The 27,422-nt window shown below is 35.3% G+C and overlaps 2 protein-coding genes and 3 long non-coding RNA genes across 8 annotated transcripts; 2 read left to right on the top strand and 3 right to left on the bottom strand.

The window, feature by feature from the left end:
- Positions 1-3,748: 3,748 nt before the first annotated feature.
- On the top strand, positions 3,749-5,437 carry LOC140010031 (uncharacterized). The gene is made up of 3 exons (XR_011817289.1): positions 3,749-3,920; positions 4,835-4,988; positions 5,168-5,437. It is a non-coding gene; the product is annotated as an uncharacterized lncRNA (long non-coding RNA).
- A 2,099-nt stretch (positions 5,438-7,536) lies between these two features.
- LOC140009199 (uncharacterized) lies at positions 7,537-12,678 on the bottom strand. 2 transcript variants are annotated; one of them, XR_011816556.1, is made up of 3 exons: positions 12,203-12,678; positions 11,344-11,537; positions 7,537-7,732 (listed from the first exon to the last, which is right to left on the bottom strand). It is a non-coding gene; the product is annotated as an uncharacterized lncRNA (long non-coding RNA). The 2 variants fall into 2 exon arrangements; XR_011816557.1 differs by having other exon boundaries at positions 11,360-11,537.
- A 2,010-nt stretch (positions 12,679-14,688) lies between these two features.
- LOC140009524 (uncharacterized) lies at positions 14,689-16,052 on the top strand. Its single transcript, XR_011816956.1, has 2 exons — positions 14,689-15,347; positions 15,441-16,052. It is a non-coding gene; the product is annotated as an uncharacterized lncRNA (long non-coding RNA).
- Positions 16,053-18,350: 2,298 nt separating this feature from the next.
- On the bottom strand, positions 18,351-22,852 carry LOC113695038 (uncharacterized). The gene is made up of 9 exons (XM_027213997.2): positions 22,462-22,852; positions 21,964-22,047; positions 21,272-21,306; positions 21,056-21,167; positions 19,661-19,734; positions 19,193-19,295; positions 18,873-19,003; positions 18,730-18,778; positions 18,351-18,645 (listed from the first exon to the last, which is right to left on the bottom strand). Exons 1-9 carry the CDS (start codon positions 22,639-22,641, stop codon positions 18,568-18,570), a joined length of 846 nt encoding a protein of 281 aa, XP_027069798.1. The 5' UTR covers positions 22,642-22,852; the 3' UTR covers positions 18,351-18,567.
- Positions 22,853-24,570: 1,718 nt separating this feature from the next.
- LOC113694652 (ABC transporter I family member 1-like) lies at positions 24,571-27,326 on the bottom strand. 3 transcript variants are annotated; one of them, XR_003449442.2, is made up of 3 exons: positions 26,800-27,326; positions 25,230-26,169; positions 24,571-24,926 (listed from the first exon to the last, which is right to left on the bottom strand). XR_003449442.2 is itself a non-coding variant. In XM_027213508.2 (2 exons), the coding sequence occupies exon 2, from the start codon at positions 26,035-26,037 to the stop codon at positions 25,348-25,350; it is 690 nt and encodes a 229-aa protein (XP_027069309.1). In that variant the 5' UTR covers positions 26,038-26,169; positions 26,835-27,326; the 3' UTR covers positions 25,129-25,347. The 3 variants fall into 3 exon arrangements, 1 of the variants encoding a protein (XP_027069309.1); XR_003449441.2 differs by having other exon boundaries at positions 26,835-27,326; XM_027213508.2 differs by lacking the exon at positions 24,571-24,926 and having other exon boundaries at positions 25,129-26,169; positions 26,835-27,326.
- Positions 27,327-27,422: the final 96 nt, after the last annotated feature.

Raw genomic sequence — 27,422 nt, 5'->3', positions numbered from 1 at the left:
ACAAGTTCTAAGTGTATATATGAATCTTATTTATACTCCCCTTGGACCTGTTGTTTAATACCATAATCCTAGAACTAGTACAGTAAACAAGGCCGTGTTTGGCAAATTGTTCTTGTTTTGATTTCCTAAAACTGTCTCAGAATTCGTGCTCTCCACTGGTTGAAATTAAAATGAATACACGAATAAAAAATGAGGCAGCAGGGGGCTGGAGAGTTTCAGAGGGTGTCAAAAAAAAAAAAAAAAAAAAAAGGCCCTTGGCGGAAATCTCAAGAACTGGAACTTTCATTAAAGTTAGAGGACTATATTGGACATTTGCCGGTTACGTCTACGGTGGAAAGTTCACTTTTCTGCCCAATGCAAGGAGGTCAACTGTGTTCTGTGGGGACGCACAAAGACGGACAGATAAATGATGGATACGGGGCAGGGACGGTCCTCAGAAGGACCGTCCCTGAGCGGTCCTCTCACAAAAAAAAATGAGAGGACTGCAATAGGCCACGTATAATGGGAGCAACAGCAAAGAAAAACGACGTTGTTTTAGTGAGTGAGTAGGAAAAGAAATAAAAAAACATCTGAGGGGCTAACGGGCTCCGTTAAAATACCTCAGCTGTTCGTTCCAAAAATTCCCGCTCAAATTAATGAGGCACGACTCTTCATCTGAACTCTTCAAATGAAATAAAATTTTGGTCTCCCTCCAAAACCATATCTTGTGAACATTCATTCACAATTCCAGAGTATCAGTAAAATAATATCCCTACCCCAAATTGGGAAGTTTCAGATGAGAGGTTTTTGGAGAAAGTGTATAGTGTTGCAGAAGTAACTGTTGCGGGACAAAAATTTTTCATGAAGGCTGCAAAAAGACGGAAGTTGGTGAGATCTAAAACAGAGATAGACTCAATCGAATTGGACTAAACCCCAAAGGTAAGAATATTGCAAACTCATTGCACTATTTGGCTTGTTTTACGACAGAAGGGGGATGAATTTACTTGCATGATTTTGTTTGTACAACTCGTTTTAAGACAATGTGACATGAATAATGAAATTGAAATTCTGGCGAAAACTCCTAAACAAGGAAATCATATAGGTAGCATAAATTAGATACATTGAGAGCCAACTTAAAGAACGTATGCACAGGGAACTTATGCATGCCAAGTGTTTGTAAATTTGATTCAATAGACGAATTAAATGACTTAGAATATTTATAGGTATATAAAATAACAGGGAGAGTGTGAAGGTAATTGTTACTTGCTTTTTTTTTTTTATTCTTGTTGCAGAATAGCAGTGACACCGTATAGTTTAAACTGTATTACCGACCGTGTATGGACGCTTACATCACAGTAGACAAAGATAAAAGTTAAGTAAAGCGAGTTACACTAATGAAATAGGGAGTACAACACTGCAATGCCTGACTCACAATGCGTACATTTATGACTATAAACCGTAACTGTCATCTAACAACATGTATATTATCGGAAACCTATTGTGCACAATTGTGACACTATGTGACCATCACTCACATATATGATTTTGTCATAGATTTCAGCATCCGAAAAGTCTAACTAAACAAGGATTAGGATGGCTTGACAACATCAAGAAGGTACACTTGTTGCAAGGTATCACATAACATGATTACAATGATATTTGCCTACTCGTAATTGCTTTTAAAGTATGGTGTAACTTGTTGCACGGTATAAATTTTACTACTTGTAATTGCTTTTAAAGTATGGCGAAAATTTTGATAACTTGTAAGATTTTGCCTAGACAACGTATGTGATGTACACCATGTTTATTGGAACGTATAGCATGTTAGTCATTAATAACATTTATATCAGATGTTTTTATTAGATGGTTATTTGTTCCAATTGTCTATGAAATTGACAATTAGTGCTTATGAGAGTGCATTAAATTAGATAGATAGTTTACTTCAATGAATGGCCAGTACATACATACTTAGTGAATGTACAATCTGATTGAAATAATGTACACCATGTAACCGACCAAATACAATGTGTACAAATTTTTGAATATGCGGTTAGTTGTCCACATGCATATTGCAATTAGCCGTTGCAGCCACAACTTGTACTGATTTTTAGTAAATTTTTTTACTTGTATGAGTAGTACTGATTTGTCTGTAAACACTTTATACAGTGTGATGTATAAATACAATTAGTTTACGAAAATGTACATCATCTTAGGTATTAGTTATTTAAATGTGTATATCTATAAAAGATAGTACAATGGTATGCATACCTTTGGAAATGTTATTGGTGTTTCGACCAACTTAGGCATCTCCTTACAAGCTGCAGTAGATGTGTAATATTACTTGTATGAGTAATACTAATTTGCCTATAAGTACCTTATACTGGGTAATCTAAAAGGTACAATCAGTTTATAAAAATGTACATCATGTTAGGTATTAGTTACTTGACTGTGTATATCTGTGAAAGGTACTGCAATGGTATCTATAACTTTGAAATGGTTATTAGCCTAGATAAGGTGTGTGATGTACACCATATTTATCAGAATGTACAATATGTTATTCATCAATACGATGCATAGAAATTGTTAAATATACAGTTATTTGTTCACATGCATATTGCAATTAGTCATCACAGCAATATGCATAGTGCAATGGTATGCATACATTTGGAATGGTTATTGATGTTTTGACCCACTTGTGCATCTCCTTGCAGGCTGCAGTGCGCGTGTAATTTTATCTAGGTGAATAATACTAATTTGCTTATAAACACCTTACACAGGGTGATCTATGAGGTACAATCAGTTTACAAAAATGTACATTATGTTAGATGTTAGTTACTTCAATGCGTATATCTATAAAAGGTAGTGCAATTGTATACATAAATTTGAAGCAGTTATTTAGCCATTTGATCAATTTGTACATCTTCCTATAGTAGATGTGTAATTTTACTTGTATGAATAGTCTTTGTTTGTCTGTGAGTATCTTACACAAGGTGATCTACGAGATACAATCAGTTTACAAAAATGTACATCATGTTAGGTGTTAGTTACTTGACTATGTATATATATAAAAGAGAGATTAGATATAACGCAGAAAAAAGTAATTACATGAGTTGGAATGTATTATACAAACTTTGGTATAGTTGATATTAAAATTTCTCTGTTGAGGGTACACGTTGTTAGTGGATATGGAGTAGTGCTATATGTTATGTACGCTTACATGGTCATAAATTTACAGAAGTTTGTCCATCGTTTAAATTTGTAATTGGTTGTTAACCCTTACACACTGTCACATGCATACACATAATGTAAGAATGAATTTAATATATAGTTGTTAATTGGTTACATAGAGTTCATATAGGCATACAAATTGGGGTTTGATTAGCTATACTCTGTATATAATTGTTAACACATTATATCGTATTCACCTTATTTTGCAGCATGTCATGGGCAAAGATAGTGTCTTTTGACAAATTAATGGATATCAATCAATACTGGTGAAGCAAAGACATTAGGTATGTTTAGCCTATTTTACGATATGTTTAAGGAAATAAAGATTTTTATTTCACAAATTGGTGAAAATTAGTTACATTTGGGGTGTGTTTGTTTGAATGTAAAATGTTTTCCTGAAAATGTTTTCCAAATTTTCCTGTGTTTGGTAATCATTTTATCTTGGAAAAAGATTTATGCGGGGAATATATTTTACTTCACTTGGTGGAAAATAACTTCATCTTTTGACTTACTGAAGTTATTTTCCTTCATTAAAACGAGCGGCTCTTGCACTTCACAATAGAGCTCCCTACCCACATTCTAACAAAAACAAACAAAGACTTTGCGGCTAAAGATACAGAGAGTGGGCAATGAAGATTGGAGAGACTCAGAAATCACCAACAATATGATCATTTCTGATGGCAGCCATCTCCAACTCTGGCAAGGTGCCTTGGGTGAGATTCTTATTTAGGGCTTTGTCTTGAATATCTTTTTATTTTTTCCAAAAAAATCTGATAAAATCGGTTGTTCCAATCTAGGATTCTATCGATTTTTTTGTAATTTTGTTGCTATAATTCTTGAGAATTGTGGCACTAGTTTCACAGAGGAATTTGGATTTTTTTTAAAGATGTTTCTTTTATCTTTAGTTTTCAGTTTTCTTTTTCTATAATTATATGAAGCTCTAGGAATTCTGGTAAAATTTATTGCTCCACTCCCATTTTCTGACGATTCTTATTGAGGTAAGGGCTTGAGCTTGCATGATTGTTTTTGTATCAATTGATTGATAGATTAAGAAACTTCAGTAGTTTTTTTGTAAATTATCAATCAATTGGTGTCCTTAGAGTTTGATTTTGTCTTTCTATTGAGAAATTTGTTGTTAAATGTATATGGCTGTTATTGATTTCTCTGAGCGATATGAATACTGAATGTTGGGATTTCTTGTCTAGAGAATTTAAATTTTAGGATTTATGTTTTGGGATTGGGGTAAAGGTTAAGTTGTTAAGACGTTCGCAAGGTGAGGCTCTCTAGTATCTTAAATATTCATTCAGTTGCGCATATACTCTTCTGGGATTAGGGAGAAGAAAGAAGAGAAAGGAGAGAGCGTGTGTGTCGAAAGGTAAACAATAGAAAGGAATGAAATGCTCATCATTTTGAGTCAAATCAAAGAGTTTGTTTTCTTTTCTAATCATCTAGATACTTCTGTTTTTCTTTCTTTATGGCCACTGTGTTAGTGCTTCATTTTTACGCATCTTGCATATGTATTACTTATTTATTTTAAATTGTGAATGAAACAATCAAGTGAAGATTAAGTTTGTGTGCTAATATTATGTTACTCTGATGCTTTTTTCCCCTTGTTTTAATTTTGTAGAGACATACATAAATAGTGGATTATCCTAAAAGAGACTGCAATGGAATTTTGCCGGACTTGTGGGATGTTATTGCAGTATGAATTGCCGCATATGGACCGCCCTGCCAGATTCTTTTGTCCAACATGCCCATATGTATGTCACATAGATAGTAAGGTAAGTCATTATAAATCCTTGTTGAGGGTTTATTTACTGGCTATTCACAATGTCCATTGTGTCATTGCTAAGTTATCAACGCATGTGGCAGGTTAAAATAAAAAGAAAGCATCAGTTAGTTAAGAAAGAACTAGATCCTATCACGTATTAAGATATTTATTTTTCCTGTTGTGTTTCAGCATCACCTTGGAGGTGATCTACAAGTGGAAAAAAGGAGGGCTAACTGAGTACCTTGCCACTTGCCTTGGTCTTGGGAATTTGTAGGTGCAGGCCAACTGGATTTGTTCAAAGCTCTGGTCACTAAATTTTTTCCTGTAAAACGTTCACATGAACATTGGTGACGTGTTGTATAGATGTTTCCTTTTGTATCCATGATTTACTACCTAGGCAACTGATATTTTTGGGACCATTTTCCATTTGGAGATGTGATTTTCCTTTTTGTTGAGCAATATTTTATATTTTGGCTTATATTTGCCTTTGTATGTATTGAATTGTTCCAGATTTTTGATCCAACTGAGGCCAACAACATTTAAAGCAGGGATTTGAATCACTCTAGGCTTGATTAGGGTGCTTGTATGTACCAATGGTTCTAACTCTGTACCATGAATAAGATTTTTGATTCTGGAGCTGAAATCTTGGTTTATATTCCAATATAGGATTCTCTGCATTTAGGTTCTTTTCCCTTTTCAAAGGAACAACATAATGACATGATACTATACCAATAAAGAATAGTGTTCAGCTAGGTTTTTGTTTGGTTTTTAACTCTTCTTTCCCAACCAATTCATTAGTATCATTAATAATTCCATTTAAGAATTCATGGTGTAATATGAATAAATATTTTATAGAAATGATAATATGATTATAATGGATAGAAACTAAAATTAACTTCTAACGAAATGAAAGTTTTAAGAGTAGAAAAATATTTGCAACATATCAACAAACGGACTCGGGGCACGGACGGTTGCAGGTGCTGCAACCGTCCCGGGCAATTTTGGTCATTATCAACTGCGCGTAACTTTCTTTGTACATCGTGTAACTTTTTTTTCACAGAATGTATTTTCACAACAGTTAGTGGTGGGCCCCACACTTGACGCGGAAATCGAGTTACATGGTGTAATCTCAGCCGCACAAAATTTTGAGGGCAAATCTTGGCCCTTAACCGTGCAGGGACGGTCATACTGATGACCGTCCCTGCCCCAAATCCTCAACAAACATATTAGAAAATATTTTCATTAATAAACCAAACATTGGAAAATTATGAAAAAAGGAATTTGGAAAATATTTTCACTTAATAACCAGACACTGGAAAATTATGGAGAAAGAAGTGATTTTTCAGGAAAATGACTTCAATGGAAAATATTTTCCCTTGTCCCTAGGAAAATATTTTCCATTTTGATCCAACCAAACGGACCCTTAGTTACTTATAAGTTACATACACGCTGATTGAATAAAAATTTAATTAGTCATCTATCACTAATAGTCAAACTGATATGTATTGAACAAAGTAAATAGCCTTTACAATTTGCATGAGCAGTGGCAAGATGGCACGGAAAAGGATAAAAAAGAATCCAAATGAAAAGGAAGAAATATAAAAAGTGGGAGCTATTGACCTTGCAGAACCAATCCCACCATTTATAATTAGAAAGAAAAAGAAGAAATCAACTTGAGAAGAAGAAATGGAGCAAGTGAAACTCAGTTAACAGCATTGTATAACTCTTTTAATTTATTTTTATAGATTTTTGTTAGCACAATATTTGTAGATTTTCAATTTCGATTTATACAAAATGTTATGTAGTGATAGGTAAGAATCCTTGTAGATATCATTGTAATCATCGTAGATTTTTGTTCAATTTGTAGATTTGTTTGAAGCATTGTATATATCCATTAGAATTGTTGTCCATAATGTTATAACTAGAGTATTCATTTGGTTTATTTTTATATGCATCACAGTTAATAAACTTAAGGATATTTGTTCAAAGATCAATTAAATGATAGAAGTATGCCAAAATTGATATTCCAACCACGTTTTTAAGGTTTTTAGTTTGGGGTTTGATAAAAACAGAAACGAGTGACACTATGATTGAGTGTAACAAATTTACTGATGGGCAATTACTACTTTTTGAGATTATAATATATTGACAACTAAAATTTTACCTAAAGCTACTATTTCCATAATAGTGGTATATGACTAGTTAAATTTGTGTTTAATCAACATGTATGTAACTTATAAATAACTAAATGTAACTAGTTTTCACCAATTTGTAAAACAAAAATTTTTATTTCCTAAAACATATCATAAAATGGACTAAACCGTTTGTAAGATGATAGCAACAAAAAGTCAATAAATACTAACATGGGGTACAACATCGGGATGTTACTAATTAGCAATAGAAATTTTTTTTTACCAATTCATAGAATCGAAGTTACTACTTTGGATATATTGTAAAACAAATCGAGCTAACAATAAAAAAAATTAACAACAAATACTACTTAAATACTAACTAGATGTACAATACTGATAAATAGAATCTAAAATTAGCAATTTAACTTTTTTTCCTCTAGTACATTGTAAAATAGATTGAACATGTGATAATGCATTAAGAACTAAATGTAAGTACATTCTAGTGAGTGTTATGAGTCTAGCATAATGAAACTATCTAATTATCCAATATAATTTCTTTGCTCCACCAGCATTGATTGAAATCCATTGATTTGTCAAAGAAGCTATCTTTGCCCTTCACATGCTACAAAATAAGGAGAAAAAGATATAATGTGTTAACAATTACATACACGGTATAGCTAATCAAACCCCAATTTGTATGCTTATATGAACTCTATGTAACCAGCAAACAATTATATGGTAAATTCATTCTTACATTATGTATATGTACGTGACAATGTGTAAGAGTTAACAACCAATTACAAATTTAAATAATAGACTAACTTTTTATAAATTTATGACCATGTAAGCATACATAACATATAGCACTACTCCGTACCTACTAACAACGTGTACACTTCACAAAAAAATACTAATAGCATTATACCAAAGTTTCTAAAATACATTCCAACTCAGGTGGCTACTTTTTATTGCACTATATCTAATCTCACTGTTACAGATATACATAGTCAAGTAACAAACACCTAACATGATGTACATTTTTATAAACTGATTGTACCTCATAGATCACCCCGTGTAAGATACTCACAGACAAACTAGTATTACTCATACAAGTAAAATTATGCATCAATTGTAGAGAGATGCACAAGTTGATCAAATGGCTAATAACCATTCCAAAGTTATGCATACCATTGCACTACCTTTCATAGATATACACAGTCAAGTAACTAACATCTAATATGATGTACATTTTTGTAAACTGATTGTACTGATAGATCATCCCATGTAATTTGCTTATAGACAAATTAGTATTAGTCATACAAATATAATTACACACCCACTGTAGCCTGCAAAGAGATGCACAGGTGGATTAAAGCACCAATAATCATTCCAAATGTATGCATACCATTGCACTATGCATGTGGTTGCGATATACATGTGGACAAATAACTGCAAATTAGCAATATCAATAAACAAAATCTAAAATTAGCAATTTAACCTTTCTTTCCCCTAGTACATTATAAAATAGATTGAACATGTGGTAATGCACTAAGAACTAAGTGTAAATATATTCTAATGAGTGTTATGAGTTTGGCAAAATAAAAAAAAAAACTATCTAATTATCCAATCTAACTTCTTTGCTCTACCACCTTTGATTGATATCCATTAATTTGTGAAAAGAAGCTGTATTTATCCTTGGTATGCTGTAAAATAAATTGAACAAGATATAATGTATTAACAATTGCATGCAGGGTATAACATATTAGATCCCAATTTGTACGCTTATATCGATTCTATATAACCAGCGAACAACTATATAGTAAATTCATTGGGTTAATATCAGAAACCTCCCCTGAGGTTTCTTCTAATCACATCTAGTACCTCCCATGTTTTTGAAATCACACTTAGCACCCCTGGCAATAGGATGTGATAGGTTGTCCTAATCAAAAGGTGAGAAATTACCCAAAAACCACCAACACCATGCAAAGTTTTAAGCGGGGAAATGCTGGAAAAAAATAATGAATAAGAAAAATTATTGGAAACCAGAAAATAACAAAAATGCCATTGTTTTGGCGCACAATTTGCCTATAAACACCTTACACGGGGTGATTTATGAGGTACAATCAGTTTACAAATATGTACACTATGTTAGATCTTAGTTACTTGATTATGTATATCTATAAAAGGTAGTGTAATGGTACGCATAATTTGGAATGGTTATTTAGCCCTTTGATCAATTTATGCATCTCCCTATAGTAGATGTGTAATTTTGCTTGTATGAGTAGTCCTTGCTTATTTATGAGTACTTTACAAGGGGTGATGTATGATGTACGATCAGTTTACAAAAATGTACATTATGTTAGATGTTAGTTACTTGACTGTGTATATCTATAAAAGGTAATGCATGTATATGCATAAATTTCGAATGGTTATTTAGCCCTTTGATCAATTTGTGCATCTCCCTATAGTAGATATGTAATTTTACTTGTATGAGTAGTTCTTGCTTATCTGTGAGTACTTTACACAGGGTGATTTATGAGGTACAATCAGTTTACAAAAATATACATCACGTTAGGTGTTAGTTACTTGACTATGTATACATGTAAAAGGGACCAAATTTGTCCTGATAATCACAAAATATTAGCTAACTTGTGGGAGCTAGATAATTATATGCTCAATTTTGAAGTTGTTACATTGCAGGGTGCTCTAAGGAGAGGAAAGCCTGGTAGAGGCATAGCTAACACGGGATTGGCAGGGGCTGTGCTTTGGGTAACTAAGTTCAATCTGATCATCTGATCATGTACCAAAGTATATACGTTGCACATATTATTAACTTGTTTATCATGTCTTCTGTGATCTAGGATCAGGTACAAGGAAATGTGCCAGTGGTTGTTTCAAGTCAGGGGAGTAATCCAAGTTTTCGCCAACAAGATGTAGCTGTCAATGTGCAAGTTAATTTGCAGGCTAGCACAAGCACTTCTACTAAGAGGGTAAGCATTATAATGTCATACATTGCTGCTGCAAAATTCAGAACTAGTGCACTACTTGAGTAATTTAAAGTTTTGCAGCAAAAAAGTTTAAATTTGTTCTTTTCTGATGCAGAGAGGAAGGTCTTCAATGAAAACCAATGCTGCTGTAAATAAGCAAGGTATAATTCCCTTTGTACCAAATGCTCAAACTACTCTAAATGGTGGATCTCAAGCCGAAACTTCTGTTAGCATTAATACTGCTGCAATAGTGGCCTCTAACACTATAACCAGCAGTTTCTCTATGATGTTTTGAGAGTGCTAAAGGTTCCCCGCAATCCTTGCTTGTGGTATCTGAAGTAGTTTAGGTACTAGTCTTCTTAGCTCCCAGCAATACTGAAGCAATGTTAGCTTTTGTGGACAATTTTTTGATAAGTGGTGCAATATGCATCTGATTTATATTTCCTGCCACTTATGGTGCTGTTTGACTAATCTTAGAACTACTTGTGTATAGTTTTGTGCATTGCAATGCTCACTATCTAAACAACTAGTTGTAGATGGTGTTTTTGTTCAGAATTGGATTGCAATATAAGGCTTACGTATCATGTTACTGGACTGATCCAATGTAGTATCATGGACTATGTAATTAGTGGAGAAGGGGCAGGGACGGTTACTGCTGTTAAAGGTAGTATAATTACTCGCTGTTATTCTAGTGTTACAACGTGTACAAATGATGTTACACCGTGTGCAAAATGCACACAAGCTTCCGGAGTGCAACCGTTCCGGCCCCAGGTCCATAATTAGTTATGCATCTCTATATTGCCAAAATCTCTGATAATTAGTTATAACATTCTTTTTATTACACTTTTACACCCTCAGCTTCTAAATTAATATCATATGCCTATTTATTTCTATTTTTATCTTCTAAAATTCACTAATCATTTTGGGCTTTGGGTAAAAGTGAAACAAAAATAAAGTCTCTCTCCTACAATTCATTTTTTACTACCATTTTTAAATAAAGGGGTTGACAAGAAACCAAAGTTGTCATTCCAGGGGTGCTAAGTGTGATTTCAAAAAATATGGGGGGTGCTAGATGTGATTAGAAGAAACCTCAAGGGAGGTTTCTGATATTAATCCAAATTCATTTTCACATTATGTGTATGTACGTGATAGTATGTAAGGGCCAATAATTAATTGCAAATTTAAACAATAAGCTAACTTCTATAAATTTATGACCATGTAAGCATACACAAGTATTATGGGATACCTTACAACAAGTGTACCTTCTTGATGTTGTCAAGCCATCCTAGTCCTTGTTCAAGTAGTCTTTTTGGATGTTGAAGCTCATGACAAAACCATATGTATTGTAAAATTTATAAGCCTCATCTTCTGCATCAAACCCCATTCCTGTTTTAGGAATCCCATTCTCTGTCAACTTGTTGCTATCAACAACTGCATTTTCTGTCAATTACCACGTGTACATCAGTCATCACAATGTGAACCATTGCACTTACTCATTCCATCAACAAAAAGATTGCACATAAGTCATTAATTATGTACACGTTTGGCCCATTTCAACACATACACACTACGATGAAGTCAACATAATTACTAACCATCTGTATAGCAATTTTAATATCATATTATGTGCCATGTAGATAACATTACCGATGAACCAACACGCAATTGCAAATTCAAAGAAACAACTAAGTTATGTAAATTTCTCGCCATGCGGTTATAAATTTTGATAGACATGTACTTATCAACTACCCTGATAGTTTTTGCTACGCAAGCCACCCCACTCAACCTCTTTTAGCCAAGATATATGTATACTATGCAACCAGATTTTAAAAGGTGAGAACTTTAATTCATCAATTGAGTCAAATTTACAAACACTTGGCATGCATAAGTTCCCTGTGCATACGTTCTTTAAGTTGGCTCTCAATGTATCTAATTTATGCTACCCATATGATTTCCTTGTTTAGGAGTTTTCGCCAGAATTTCAATTTCATTATTCATGCCACACTGTCTTAAACGAGTTGTACAAACAAAATCATGCAAGTAAATTCATCCCTCTTCTGTCGCAAAACAAGCCAAATAGTGCAATGAGTTTGCAATATTCTTACCTTTGGGGTTTAGTCCAATTCAATTGAGTCTATCTCTGCTTTAGATCTCACCAACTTCCGTCTTGTTGCAGCCTTGATGAAAAATTTTTGTCCCGCAACAGTTACTTCTGCAACACTATACACTTTCTCTAAAAACCTCTCATCTGAAACTTCCCAATTTGGGGTAGGGATATTATTTTGCTGATACTCTGGAATTGTGAATGAATGTTCACAAGATATGTTTTTGGAGGGAGACCAAAATTCTATTTCATTTGAAAATTTCAGATGAAGAGTCGTGCCTCATTAATTTGAGCGGGAATTTTTGGAACGGAACAGCTGAGGTATTTTAACGGAGCCCGTTAGCCCCTCAGATATTTTTTTATTTTTTTTCCTACTCACTTGCTAAAACAACGTCGTTTTCCTTTGCTGTTGCTCCCATTATACGTGGCCTATTGCAGTCCTCTCATTTTTTTTTTGTGAGAGGACCGCTCAGGGACGGGCTCCGTTGTATCTAAGTTAATGTATCTAAGTTAGTTGGCTCTCAATGTATCTAATTTATGCTACCCATATGTATAGTAACTTTAATTGTAAACAGTATAACACAAATTGTTGTATGACTTGTGCATATGAGTTTCAATTGGTTATGGTTAGGCATTGTGATTATAATAACAAGTAAAGGTGATTACTAATATAGAGGGCTCACATGAATTTTTAAAAAATTTCTTGCTATTTCTTCTTGGCTTTCCTTTATATTAAATCAAACATTTCAATAATACAATTTAATGTATTATATTTATTTTCATCTTAAATTGATAATTTTATTGAATAATTTAAATATTTATAAAATATTTATTTCAATTGAAACTTAATTGACAACTAGTTGAAATACCAAAAAAAAAAAAAGAAAATATTATTCAATCAACTCACTGACATATAGTTGTTTATATTATAATAGAATATTTAATTAACTATTTTAATTTATCAAATATAAATATTGGGCATTAGATGATGAATAAATTTTTAAGAGGACTTTTATTGTGATTTTAAAATGTATTACGTTTTTCATCCAGGCCCAACCGGCTTTCTCCAGTGGTGCCCGATATCCTTCTTTGTGCGTTCCCACATGGCACAGTTGTCCTCCTTGCATTGCTTCTGCCTACTATGGGCAGAAAAGTTAACTTTCCACCGTAGACGTAACCGTCATTTGCCCAATCAATCAGCTTAAATGAAAGTTGGAGAACTTTTATTGAAGTCTGATGGTTGCACTGTTGCAGCCACCATTAACTGAAGGAAAAATGAATGAGGCAGCAGAGAGCTGGGGAGTTTCTAAAGGGTTGTTGCCCTCTCTGTTTTCCTGCCTATGATTTCGGCAATTCTTTTTGAAAAAAGAAAGAAATTAACAGCCCTTTGCAGAAATCAGAAACTGGAAATGTTATCAAACGAGGCCTGTTTGGATTGGAGATTATTTCTGAAAGATCTGCTGAGATAGCAGTGCTTGTTTCATCACAACCTTAATTCTTTGTTGTTGCTGCTGCTGCTCTGCTGTGTAGTCATAATTACTGATGCCTTTTTGCATTTGGGCGTTGAGGTTTGTGTATATTTCCGGGCAGTGACGATGAAAATCCTTTCTTGAGTTATTGATGGCGAAATTCATGGAGGTAAATTCGAGCCCGTATCTTGGCTGGGCAACCCAGATGGCGTGTGGGATGAGATAGGACTCATCCGCATATGTAACTGGGAATTTGCAGCCATGGCGGTGTCTCCCTCCATTTTGCCTCCACTTTTTACAGATCTGAGCCTGATTGATCATTGCATGTATCTTCTCTGTATCTTTTAATTACTCGATTGTTTTTGTTTCAGTCTTCTGGTATGTTGATTTGTTGGTGGATGAATTCCATTGGAAACAATACATTGATGGACCTAGAAGCATCAAGTCATTAAGCCAGGAGCAACCAAGAAATTTTATGCAGCAATTATCTGTTATGAAACATTAATTTTGACTTTTACGCCCTTGTCATGTTAGTGACCATCTTCGTTAGGGCTAAAGACCAGTTAAAAGAGTATTTTCCCACCTCCTACAGTCTTGGTACTAGTTTTCCATATGTTTTGGGGCTCAACAAGTAGAATCTGCGGTCAACCATGATTTGTTTGATATAATTCGGTTTCTGTTTCAATTTTGGTCTTAGGAAGTTGATGCTGGTCATGCACTGATCAATTTCCGGCACAGATAAGCACATCTGAGTTCCATATATTGGTACTTTGAAAGGGGATTATTCAATGGACAGATCTTAATTAGGAGACTAAGGACTCTAACGTATCTCACTCGTCAATCATTTTGCAGCGATCTTTGTTATATTAATTTTACTGGTTTTACACATGGACTTATGCTTTGCTTTAATTACCCTGCTGCTATAATGGTTTGCTTCAATGGTATCGCATGAACATCTCTGAGGACACTTTGGGCTTTGACACTACAACTTCTGGTCAATTTTGAATATCAGGTGTGCTTTGTTTCTCTCCTGAGCCCCCCCCCCCTCCCCCTTTCTGGTGTGTTGCATGATTTTGGTAGCATTTTACTAAATGCAGCAAATTTCAGTTTCGAAAAATTGCAGGATCTTTAAAATGCACTTTGGATAATTTGCACTGTGGTATATCAGAAGAGAGATGATGTCAATATGTAGTGAAAAATAAGCAAAATCCATTTACATTTTTAAAGAAGACAGAGCCTGATTGTTCTTTATTGCTGTCCTTTGCTGTTAGGTTTCGTTTTAAGGACATATTGAGGACAACAATATTGGCTAATGATAGTCTCTCTGTTTGCATATCTAGAGTTTTGGTAGTTTAGTTTAGAGATTTGAAGCTTCAAATTTCACACTCCACAAGAATGTTATCAAAGACGAAGTGACCAACTGATGTAGGGAAAAATTGTTTTCCTGATGTTTCTGGGGTAGCCTATGAGAGCCTTAGCTAATTCACTCTTTCCTTCTCTAGTGGGGAAAAACAAAAGATGATTGCAGAATACAAATACGTTATTAGGTATAACTATTCTTTACAGAATATATTTGGGTGTCTCTACAAGCTAATAAAATGACCTAGAATTGCAATTTGTACTCCAGCTGCAATGTCTTGAACACTTCTTCGACGAACATCCTGCTGCCAAATTTCAGTAAGTAAGAGTTGTAGTGTACTGAACTTCAGCAATCCTATCATACGGTGACATGATAGGTGTCTGAATTTGGTAATTTTGATATGGATTCAGGTGGAAGTTCCATTGTAGAGGTATTGATTCATAAATTCATACTGCCTATTATCATTCTGCTCCAAACGATCCCAAACAGACTGCCTCTCGTCATCTGCCTCCATTGGCCTCACCCATGGATGTTGAATCCTAGCATGTTTCCTTAATTCATCATAATTCCCAGAAAAATCACAAGATTCCAGAGCACAACCCCGTGTTCCCGAGTTCATGTACGTGCGAGCACCTTGTACCACAATCCAACCACTGATGTTTCCCCGAGAAAGAGGGCACACAAGTTCAAGAACCCGTCTGTTTCCACAAGGAAAAGACCCGTTTGGTTGATCAGTGGAAGTTGATTTTGATGGGGATAACCCATGCAATTTACAGAACTGATCAAAACAATTTGAATGGTGGTAGCTTGTGTCACAGATGAATTCCTGGTTCTTTTGAGCAGAACTACTTTCCACAGAGTTCTTGCAATTCCTGCTATTAGTCTTTGATTTGTTGCAATTGTAAGGAAATGTCCTTGAATATTGATTGGAAGATGAGAGATTCAATCTTATGTCCTTCAGCATCTTAGATGTTTGATGGATGCTTTTTATAAGAGGATTCAAGTTTGGTTTTCTTGATCAACTGTTTGAGACGAATTACTACTTTTTTTTTTGTGCTAGACTCAGAAGATGGGGCTTTCTGAATTTTTGATGAGTTCGATTCTGTGAAGGATTTCTCTCAGAAATAGAGCACCAAAGTACGTTCCTGATTGATCATTGTCCACGTGAAACTATATGGGGTTTGTATTTATAAGTACAACGCAGGGTAGGATACAGTTGAGGTGAGAATCCTAGGAAATTTTCCAAAGTTCAATTAGACAGAAGAAAGAAGGTGTTTATTGGAAAATTTGAACTGGCATTCCTTCAAACACAAGGCAGAGAACCACCCAATAAATTTGGACACAGTTGCAAAGGTCAAATAATACTTTAACATGTTAGATCAAACTAATTAAAGCACATTAATAAGTAAATCCTAAGGCTCCTCCATCTGGAGGAAGTGGAGAATTGAAGTTGGAGTAGTTAAATCGTATTGATGATCCGTTCATTCTTGAGGACGCATCACTCACATGGTTCAAAAAAAAAAAAAAAAAAGTTCTTCTTTTGGATATTTGTTTCCATCAAATATTTAACTAGTACAATGTTATCATCAGTAACAGCAGACCAATGCTGAATGTTTTGAGACTGTCAAAGAAAAACAATCCTGCATGAATTCATGCTGAGGAAAGTTCTAAGTAAAACCACCTGATGTTATTGATGAACCTAAGTAACACTAGTGAGTTCACCAAAGGCTTCCAAATCCTGAGTATCTCATGACTTTCCACTCTCAGCAGGAGACATCTTCTTCTCAGAAAATGCTTTTCCGGTCACATGGTATGATTCTTTTCATCTGCACGGCATCGTGAATAGCTTGAATACCTGTCTGGATGTTGTGCTTCCAAGGTACGCAAAATGCACCGCCTTGCCGATGCCTCTTAAACAGATTAAACCCCATAAAGCAGCTCAACCATTTCTCATATTCTAAGGCACCTGATGTTGGGGCCATTGAAGTATCATGCATTCCTTTAGTCGCCTGTCAGTAACAAAACATAGAGCTGTAATCTGATATCCAACGGATTCTTGGCAAAAAGTCTATCACTCTATCCCAAGAAGCTGGAGAATTGTCTTCAACTCTATCCCAAGAATTGTCTTCAATGCCAAGGTAGGCTTCCTCTTCGTGGGTGCGCTGAGGATCAATGTGAGTGCCATGACTCGATGTGCTGAGGATCAATCTCAGGTAGTTGTCATCTCTGCTTCGCCTCCCTTGCATAGCCGCCTTCCCTTCCATCTTCATACATTGGATTGGGTGTCACTTGGCAGATGGCTTAATCGAGGCGAGCACAACCAATAACTTAGACAACTGTTCAACACCAAACACAATAACTTCGACTATAATCTCTACAGGATCCCTCCTTTTATATCTTTGGCCGATTTGCTGATTAGGCAAATTTTATGAAGTTGAGAACCCCAGTATATTCGATGTTCGAGTACTCCAAAATTCAACAGGAGACAATGATCAATTTCTCGAACACAAATTTTAACAAAATAGTCTAGGATCAATTTCTCCAACAATAGACCTGAGGATCATTTCTCTACAATTTATGGAACCTGACAATTGGGAGACCCTAGGATCAATTTCTACAATCCAACAAGTGAATACCTAGAAAGACTAATTCCACTTGTAGGACATTTATGATCATGGCACAAAAAGATCAAGAAAGAATCACACTAAGGCCCTTTGGAAGGCAACCAGCTCTATTCTATATCACCAAAACCTCACCTAGTACAACAGTTCATATACATAAGAATTATAGTCGGCCAAAACCAACATAGGCTCAAGAGTAACTTAGAAGCAAAGCGATTAACATGTATGTATAGAAAAATAAAGCGACTGGAAGACTGTACAGCCCAGTTTCTAATCCCATCTGAATGATAATGCCATGACAACTTTAGAATCTAACAACTTACTAGTGAATAAATTTGTAGGACTTGACTAGAAAACAAAAGGGCAACTACATGAAAATTCTCTCTCTCTACAGTTCCGAATAAAGAATGTTCATTCACATGATTTGTAAATCAAGATTCTTCAAAGTTATTTGATATATAGGGGGGCAACATGCAAAAATTTTACCCATATTATTCAGCAGTTTTCTGTAAGGTCATGTTAATAGGAGTGCCCAAAACTTTATCTTGGAAGGAATGACTTGCTCATGGTTGCATATCTTGGAAAGGGAAGACTTTTAGCATATCAATTGGTAGTGGAAAGGATGTGTATTTCCTGACCTTATCCACAACGACCAGAAGCAAGAATAACAAGCCTCTCATTAAGGGTACAAGAAACAACTCCAGCAAATGTACCACTCAGTATGCTTTAATTGCAGGGCCTAATATAGTACCTCAGGAACCAAAACAAAGATTGTTACTGTTAAGCCAGAAACTCAGAAAGAGATCAAATACATGGTATTTAAAATTATGAAAATAATTGAAAATCTATACAGAAGAAAAAGGTAGAGCAAAACAAGCACCAAGGCTTTGGGATGATTATAAGGTCTTTGAGTACATCACATGACTTCTCTACCACTTTGTTGAAGTTCAATCTTGTGTGCAACATCCCCCTTCAAGTTTATTGAATAAGTTACCTGTTATAAAAAAAAAAATTGAAGGTTACAGAAGTTCAAAATTTAGATTATTCAAAGGACAAATCATAACATGTTAACACTCACGAGTTCTAGGGAACTGACTCTGTGTAGAAGAAAACCATTCACCTTTTCCCTGGAAAAGATACAAAACAGTAGAAGATGGTTATCAATAATGCTTCAGGCAAAACATCACCTTAGAAGATTAGAACTAAGGATGAAGCACTCACTTGTTTTGATCAAATATCCTACGAATTGGAGTAAGACAAGGTCCTTTGCCCGGTTGATCAGCATTACCAGGCTGTTTTGCACTCTGTTTGTGAACATGTTTGGTACAAGCATGGCCACTGAGGTAAGCGTCCTACTAGGACAAAGTTCATGTGCAAAGATTCAGGAGATTCAGGAGTAAGCTTTATGATACATGAAACATCAGAGAAGTACTGGCCTCTGAACTCAGTGATGTCAGGAATTTTGGGGAAAAGGTATTTGCTTTGAAGGTTTACTATTTGAATGCTATGGACAGAATTTGATCGCCAAAACTACCACTCACCACTCGATGATTCAAAAACATTTCATTAAGACAGAGAGGATTGTCTTTAGCTTCCGTACTTCCATTACAAGCTAACAGTGGGTGGAAACCAACAACAATGCGCCTTTAGCCCCAATAGGAAAACCAAAAAGCAAACCAGAAGATGTTAATAATTGAAAGTGGGTTGAATGTAAAAAGTATGCAGCAAGCTGCCACGGATGGTAGCAACAGGCCTTGAAAGAAGAAATGTAATCCTTTTTAAGAAGTAGTGCAAGATTCTAAGCTTTAGACCATTGGTTTTTTATTCTTTTACTGCATGGTCATACAACTAAGCTACACAATAGTTGCAAAAAATTTTCAGAAGAAAAAAGCTACTTTTCATTTACCCTTGAAATTGGTTCCAAAGTTGACAACCTTATTTTCAGGAAGATAAGCCACAACATTGTTCACATTAAATTAATTTTTGTCCATTTCCAATAAATAGCTTACCAGTCACTGGTGCTTTCTTCCAGTGTCTTCGTGAGCCATAGTAACTGATGCTCCATAGCACCAGCTGAAGGGCCCTGGAGAATTCAAGTTTGTTAAAATGAACCATCAAAAATGTCTTTGTTATTCACTGAGAGGTAACAAAAAGGAGAGTGCGGGAAAAGAGTTAGTGAAGTATGCAGCTAAGGACCATAATGGTCCACTAGAAAATGGAAGTATGTTTCTTCTTCTCTTCATATTCATTTAACAGTTGCGGACACCATTACAGGATTAACAATGAGCTGGTTCAAGTACGCAGCAAAACATAGTAGCTCTTTGATCACTCTAGCTGATCTATGACCTCAGGCAAGGACTGCCAAAAGGGTGGGACCTAGGTATAAAAAGGTTCAAGTGAAATCTAGTTCTAGGAAACCTGTCAAAACTCATAAATGCGGGGCTATAAGACAGATGAGAAGAGCTTAATAACAGGGATTGTGCAGTTACAGTGGAGCATACTTCTGGAGAGGGCAAGAGAACCGCTTATGTGTAATATATATAGGCATCTCTTTATTCCGAAACTGAACATTTTCAATGCCTACATATGATGTAATCTCTTGAATGTAGGCTTTTTGCTTCTGAATTTGAACTTTTATACATAGTGACCCGAATTTTTAATTAGTACACTGAACTCCCCTTAAAACCAAACAAGTTTAGAAGGTATAAAGTGAATGGGATTATGTTCAAGTAAAGAAAGAATAAGATCAAACCCAAATCCCCAGGCAATTGCAAGACAAAAGTAAATGCTACTTAAGCCACTTTCTCCTTAGCTTTGATTATTTCCATGTCCATCTTACGGGGAAACTTGGTTTTTCCTTTGAGATTTCCAGGTTCTTATATAATCTATTTTCCGAAGAGAATAACACAATGCGAGTATCATTTAGGCTCATGCATCTAGCACTCCTGCACATGGTATTTATTCTTCATTTCAATTCATCATCAGAACCATGCATCAAAACCATGTCTCAAAACTGTACAATTAAGGTAATGTCCTTAAATGGTTTCACTGAAAACAGGGATGAAGGCAAAATCTTGAAATGGGGAAACTAATTCATAGTATAGATGCATCTAGCACAGAAACTGGGGCTACCAATTACAGACAGGATCTTCTGCAGATTTCTATGATGTATACCCCTTAAACACAACAGTAGATTCAAAGAACTAGAAAGCACTATTTGAAAAGGCAAGGGTTGCCAACCTTACCTTGACCCTACGAGTATACAGACTGCTCCCAGTCAAACAAACCAAAAACATGTATCCTCAATGTCAATTGATTTTTAATGATACATCAGAAAATTAAATGACTACTATTATTTGCAAGAAAGGGAATATTCAAGTTCATGTGTTAAGCATGATTCATACCTGAAATAACTCTGTATTCACAATTACAATATCCAAGGTATTCCCATATTGAACTTTTGTATGCTCGAGGTAGGAACCAGGTCTTTGTCCTTTGAATGATTTTGTTGTGTACCTACAAGTTACAGCAGCTGAAGAGAAATTGGGAAAAAGGACTCTTAACAAATTTGAACCTCCAACTAAAACTGCCAAAGTCAGACATGGTAAAGGATGGTATACCAGGGAAGTTTTAGAGACAGAAAATACCACGTGGCCTGTTAGGAAAGAAATGCATGTTAGTTGCTTATAGCTAAAACTACCAAGTAAAACAAGATCCTAAATAACTGATGAGATCCCAATCAGACCCATAATGTAACTGGTGTAATTTTTTGGTATAAAAACTAAATTTTGCTACCACAAGGATACTTCAAAAGAACAAGTTCAAGATGAAATGTATTTTGCTCTACAGAACGGAATATATGAGGAAACTTCAAGAGATGATGAACCATGCACAAATTATCAGATTCATGAAACTATTTGGCACAAATAAATCAGGTGTAGGTGACCACAAACAACCGTTCCTCACAAGAGTAAACCGTACTTTGAAGAAGAAGTAGAATTTATTACAACAGCAACGAAATCAGTTTCACCATTAGTACATATATTTACAGCAATATCAAAAACAGTAATCTTTTCTGCAGGAGACAGGTAGGTAGGTGACTGAGAAAATATCCATTGTTAGTTTCTAATGTTAACCGATTCCTGTATTGAGTTTATTGATTGCCTGTCATTTTTTCAATATGTACACGTCTAACCAAGCAAATTTTACCTAATTGTGCTTATCTAGGTAACTTCGAACTGGGCGAACAATCCAGCATAAAGGTTTCACCCAGCATAAAGGTGCATTAAACGATTAAAAAGTCATGCCTTACATTCAGGCCGAGAGGATCATTTTCTCCAAGTTCACTAATGCTCACTACAAATTGTACTTTGTACACTTTTGCCACCTTCGCCATCTGCATCAACATTACAGAGAATCCAAATTTCCAGTCAAATCAAGCACCAAAAGCAAGATGACAATAAAGCAAAACTCTCACCGCATAATTGGATGGCTTTAATTGGAACAGCTAATAAACAAACATTCATATTAAAACTACAGAGAAAATCCTATCAGTACTAGTACTGTCAGATGAACTAAATGATCTCTGTACAAGAATGCCTTTCGGCCATAACCTAAACAACAAAGCAGTAATTAAATCCAGCCAAGAAACAACCTTCAAAGTCACCAAATAAAACAGATTAGACCAACAGTTCAAACCCAATAATCCAAACCTCTAATTTAAAACCCGGTATCTAATGAAAAGGGATGAAAAAACACAAATTTTTCTTTATTACCAATAGAAAAGCCATGCAAACTACAAGAAACTGACCAGTTTGAGAAGAAGGGTCTGTTCTTTTTCAGGCCTAAAACCTCCTGCAACACTCATAAAGTACGTCTCAACAGGCCTGCTGCTACTCTCAGTTCTGTCACCCATGTTAAATGCAAGGTAAACACAGAAACAGAGGGAAATCTGTGTGATGAAAGTGCAAAGCCATGAATGTTCCTTCATTATTATTGCCTGAACTTAGTTCAGATTCCAGACGGCTGAAACAATCAAAAAGAATACCACCAAGTTCCCTTAATTTTTTTTGCTGATAGTGGAAGAACATGCGCATAATGCGGCATGTAGATCCGATAAGTACTGAGAATGGAACACTAGTTCTTACTGCGCAGGCATTACGTATATCTCTTCCAATTACGGTGTGTGTGTGTGTGTGTGTGTGTGTGTTTTTTTTTTTTTTTTCAATTTTTTCCCGTCTCACTTTTCATAATTCATTTTCTTTTTAAAGTTTCAGTAACTCTTAACCGGGTAAGAAATAAAATACAATGGACTACAAAAACAAAATATAGCCAAAAAATAATTATTTCATTCTATTACATTTTATTTTTGTAGTATGCTATATTTAAATTTTTTTTACTTTGTTAGTAGTTGTTAAAACTTAAAAAAAAAATTTGAATAAAATGAGATTCTTACCAAGGATACGTGTTGATACACGTACTTTAAATCTTTCTTCTCCCAAAAGAATTCTTAAACCTTTTTTTGCCTTCTCAAAAAAATAATTAAATCACCTTTCAAAGTTGAGGAACCATTAATGTTAAAAAAATTAAAGGAAAAAATGCCTAAATGCCACCTCGAGAAAATAAGAGTAAAATTATATTAATGTCCATGTTAGTGATTCCCTTTCTATTTTTTTTTTTTTTTTGCCTTGAGATGCTCTCTTAGTTTCTAGCACCATCTAATTTTTTAAAACCAGTGAGAAATTCACTTTTATATTGATTTCTTTTACTTTATTTTTAAGTCTTATCTATTTTATTCTACTGTTATAATGAGTGAAACATGTATTAATAAAAAAAAAATATTTGAAGGCAACATTGAGAAAACTGAATTAACACAAAAAATCACAAAACATCCAATACTAGTACGAAATTTGGCCCTTGATTTCAAAATATGTAGTCAACACTCGAAAGTGTTGATAGTTATCAATTTTACAATTACGTCTCGTCATATAGTTTCCTTATCCCGCGGGCAACAACTTCTGTTGTTTGGTTGGTTATGGTAAATAATGTCCATTTTGATGAAGAAATGAACAATGGCGGGTCCATCATTCACTTTTTCAAGAGGTATGAAAGGTGCTGAAGATGTTGCCAATTGGTATAGGCAATCAAGAAATAGCAAATTGGACAAGTCGTCCCATCATTTCCTGAAGAGTTTCTAGAACTGCTCACTTTTCCTGAGATACAATTACGAGTCCGAAGAAGATTTATGATTCCAAAGCACTCAAAACCAACTACAAACATGTGTCTTGTGGACCTTGGATCAAAATCATTATATCAAGTTATGTATAATGTGTCTATAACATTCCAACTATCATTATTGAGGACATTGAATCAAAATCAAAATTAGAATACTCCCTCAGTTATGTCATTGGGACAAGTTTTGTATTTTAGATTATTGAGTGAATAGTGACTAACCATAAAGCCAATAAGAGTTGCCTCAACTGGTAAAGATCGTTCGCCTTGTTCAAGAGAAGCTCGGGTTTGAGTTTCACTATCAGCAGTTTCCAATTGATAATCAATCTGTAACAAAATAATTAAAAAAAACTGCAATCACCTCGTGCTGGGGTAACCTTCCTCCCCTCCTAAACTTTTTCCTTGCTGAAAATAAGAAGGATAGAGTATATAACCCTCAACCAAACCAGGAAAGAAAATGGAAAAGGACCCTGAACTGAAAGCATTTGATATTGCGCTGTCTTTACTCCGTGCAGTGAACAGTCCCTTGAGCCTTGGATTTTAGTAACGAGTCACCAAAGCCACTGAATACTTTGGAGAATGTTTGAGCTCCAAATGGAATTTTGATTTTTAGATCGTATAACCAAAGAAGGCATCCCATGTATCAAAATCTCCATTCAGAGCTTTTACTTTTCTAGAATTAATGAAGTTGTGAAGTGTAAATCCCATCATCTTTGATACGATGTAACTTTTAGTGCAAAATTGTGGAAGTACAGACATTGATTTCCAGTGCAACTGAGGCAAATATATTGAGGAACTAAAGATCCCATCTAACATTGAGGCACTAACAAATTCAGATTTTGCTCTGATGCGATACAAAATGGGAATGCTGGACATATCGCCCAACAGCCCAACCTTAGTAAAGATAAAAGCACGGGGAAAAAAAAAAAGAAACTCATCCCAACCTTCCCAGCGTTGTGGCGAGAGCGAGAATGAAGTGCAGATTGCTGAACTACTTATCCTCAACTTCCCAAGAATTAATTTGGTTTTCCTTGAGCACAGGCTCTGCAGCACAAGAATTCAAAGATGCTATTGCCATGATCACAAAGCCATATAGATTGAAGACTAAAATCATGCAACATGAACAACAAAATGTTGGATGAAGGCAACAAAAGTGTTGCATGATGGATTTCTGATTAGTCCATGCAAGGATGGTTATTTAGAGGCCATGCACCAAAGAATAGAACCAGAAACAAAAGAAAGACCGTTACAGAATAAGATGCCTGTGTCTCACTGCGTTTTCTTTAAATGAAAGATGCGGATGCAATTTTAGCAAGCACAAACTCTGTACATAAATGTTAAACTTACAGTGACAATTAATGAAGAATCTTCATTTTGTCTGAAGTCCTACTTGTGATTTTTGTTTGATCCATGACGTTTCTCCAATAAACCATTTCACATGTATGGATTAGGAACATCAATATCCTCAATCTAATCCACCTCGATCAAGCATGTCTACTAAAGTCATCCTCCTTGGGAACCTTGGCGGCAATCTTAAGATCATTGCATCGTCAATCTTAATTGGCAGATGAGTGGCCACAATGACGATCCCTCCCTTCTTTCTGTGCTCTGCAATTATATATTCTAGCAATTTCACCCCATCATCGTCCAATGCCACTGAAGGCTCGTCAAGTAACCAAATTGGCCGATCAATTGCTAACAGCCTTGCTAGCTGCAGCCTTTTTCGTTGACCCATAGAAAGCATTCGTGCTTTCTCTTTTGCCAATCGTCCAAGCCCCATAAGCTCCAAAGCAGGCAGAGACCTTCCTTGCTTGCCTTCAAGAACTTCAAACCACTGAACATTGTCAAGGACGGTGAACTTATCTTTGATAGCATCTTTAAGAGAGAGCCAATTAAGCTGAAGCTTGTACTGATGGAAAACGCCAGATTCTGTGATGTCATGACCATTCCAGAGTATCTCACCTGCTGATGGTTTGGAAAATCCTGCTAACATGCGCAAGAAAGTAGTTTTGCCTGAGCCATTGGTGCCTGTCAGCACAAGTGCACCACCATCATGAACAGAAACATTTACATGACGAAGTATTTGCTGAGCATTTCGCATGCAAGAGACATTGTTCAGGACAAGGCGAGGAAGCGGAGGCCTACGCAAGGACATTATAATCTGTAAAATACTCGGCCAATGTTCTTAGCAGTACCAAAAGTCCAGGATAATACGATGAATAAAGTTTCCCTTTGGCCAAAGCCAGTTATAAGAGCTGCAGGAGTTTAGATGTGCCAAAGAGATTTCCTGTCAATTTTGAAAATAAAATCACCACTAGGTTATAAAGACAACAATTACTTGATATTAGAATATTATGAATTAGACGAAGAAGTAGATTGAAATGCGTAAAATACAGACGTAGGACAGAAACAAGGTCTGCAAAACTCTTCAAAATTTCTATTGCGTGCATTGATTTCCTAGTCAATATGATCAATGAACAATCTCAATTGAACTTAATGAACATTTAAGCCAAAGGACAACCGTAAAGGAAGTGCATATGGTAAAGTAGACTGATTAGGAAATTGATACAAATGATCAATGAACTGCCAGACTAAGAATTTACAGTCAGCAGTAGATAATTACTACTCATTATTGACATCATCATTGACCCAACCAAAAAAAAAAGAAAAAAGAGCTGGAATGAAGACCAAATAAGCTAAATAACTCGATCCCAGGCAGAGAACCCAACTATGAATACTCATCTTTCAAACAGTCATTCTCACAAACACCTAATACGCATGTGACATTTCTATAACCCAGATGCGTCACGGGGCGACTCTCCTGCAGTTACTGAAAAGTTGGAGCAAAACTTCAAGATAAAGTAGAACTCAAACTTAATTACGAACAAACATAGAGGTGAGTATAGCTGCAAATTACGTGAGTGAATATTGGAAGTAAAAAACTGCTCTTACGGCTTCATCTGATATTGATGGATTGCCCAATGAAGAAATTTCCCGTGAGCTCTATTAGCTGGGTTGATGCTGCTCCTTTATTCCCTGCACAAGTTAAATCAATGGGACGGCTCAAGAAAGTTTCAGATGCAAATGTTTCTGATCTTCTTTCGACTTCAGTTTCATCAGACACGGAATAGTATTTCAATTATCAAGAATCAAGTCAATTTATGTAACATTTTTGGACTTCGGGCCTAGCCAATCGAACCTATTTCAACTATGTAGAAATCATATGTTAAATTGCACGCATTTTAGATTAATCTATCTCCTAAGACGTAAGCTTATCGTTACTTCATAAATGTCCGAAAACCTAAGTTAAGTTGTTAGGAATATTAGTCAGATGGTGATGAGACTAAAAGTCATATACTCTAAATTAGGAAAAAGCACCTAAGTTATTACTGTGCTTATTTCTGCACCAAAATCACCATTTGTTTTTCCGGTATTAATTTAGTCACTAGTCACTCAATTTATTAGTGTAGTTGCTAAGATTGGTCTTAATGACATGAGCATTCATTAATTTTTTTTTAAATAAAAAAATATGATTTTTCA

This window comes from Coffea arabica, chromosome 6e (assembly GCF_036785885.1).
Source record: "Coffea arabica cultivar ET-39 chromosome 6e, Coffea Arabica ET-39 HiFi, whole genome shotgun sequence".
Classification (NCBI taxonomy): Eukaryota; Viridiplantae; Streptophyta; class Magnoliopsida; order Gentianales; family Rubiaceae; genus Coffea; species Coffea arabica.
The sequence above is the reverse complement of the archived record's forward strand: the minus strand, read 5'-3'. Positions and strand labels throughout refer to the sequence as shown.

Excerpts from the sequence above, each read along its gene's own strand:
- LOC113695038 (XM_027213997.2), bottom strand. The coding sequence starts at position 22,641 with ATGAAGGAACATTCATGGCTTTGCACTTTCATCACACAGATTTCCCTC. Across the intron at positions 19,004-19,192 it reads TGTTTTTGAATCATCGAGTG|GACGCTTACCTCAGTGGCCA; the intron begins GTGAGTGGTAGT and ends TTGTCCTAGTAG. Across the intron at positions 18,779-18,872 it reads AGGATATTTGATCAAAACAA|GGAAAAGGTGAATGGTTTTC; the intron begins GTGAGTGCTTCA and ends TATCTTTTCCAG.
- LOC113694652 (XM_027213508.2), bottom strand. The coding sequence starts at position 26,037 with ATGTCCTTGCGTAGGCCTCCGCTTCCTCGCCTTGTCCTGAACAATGTC.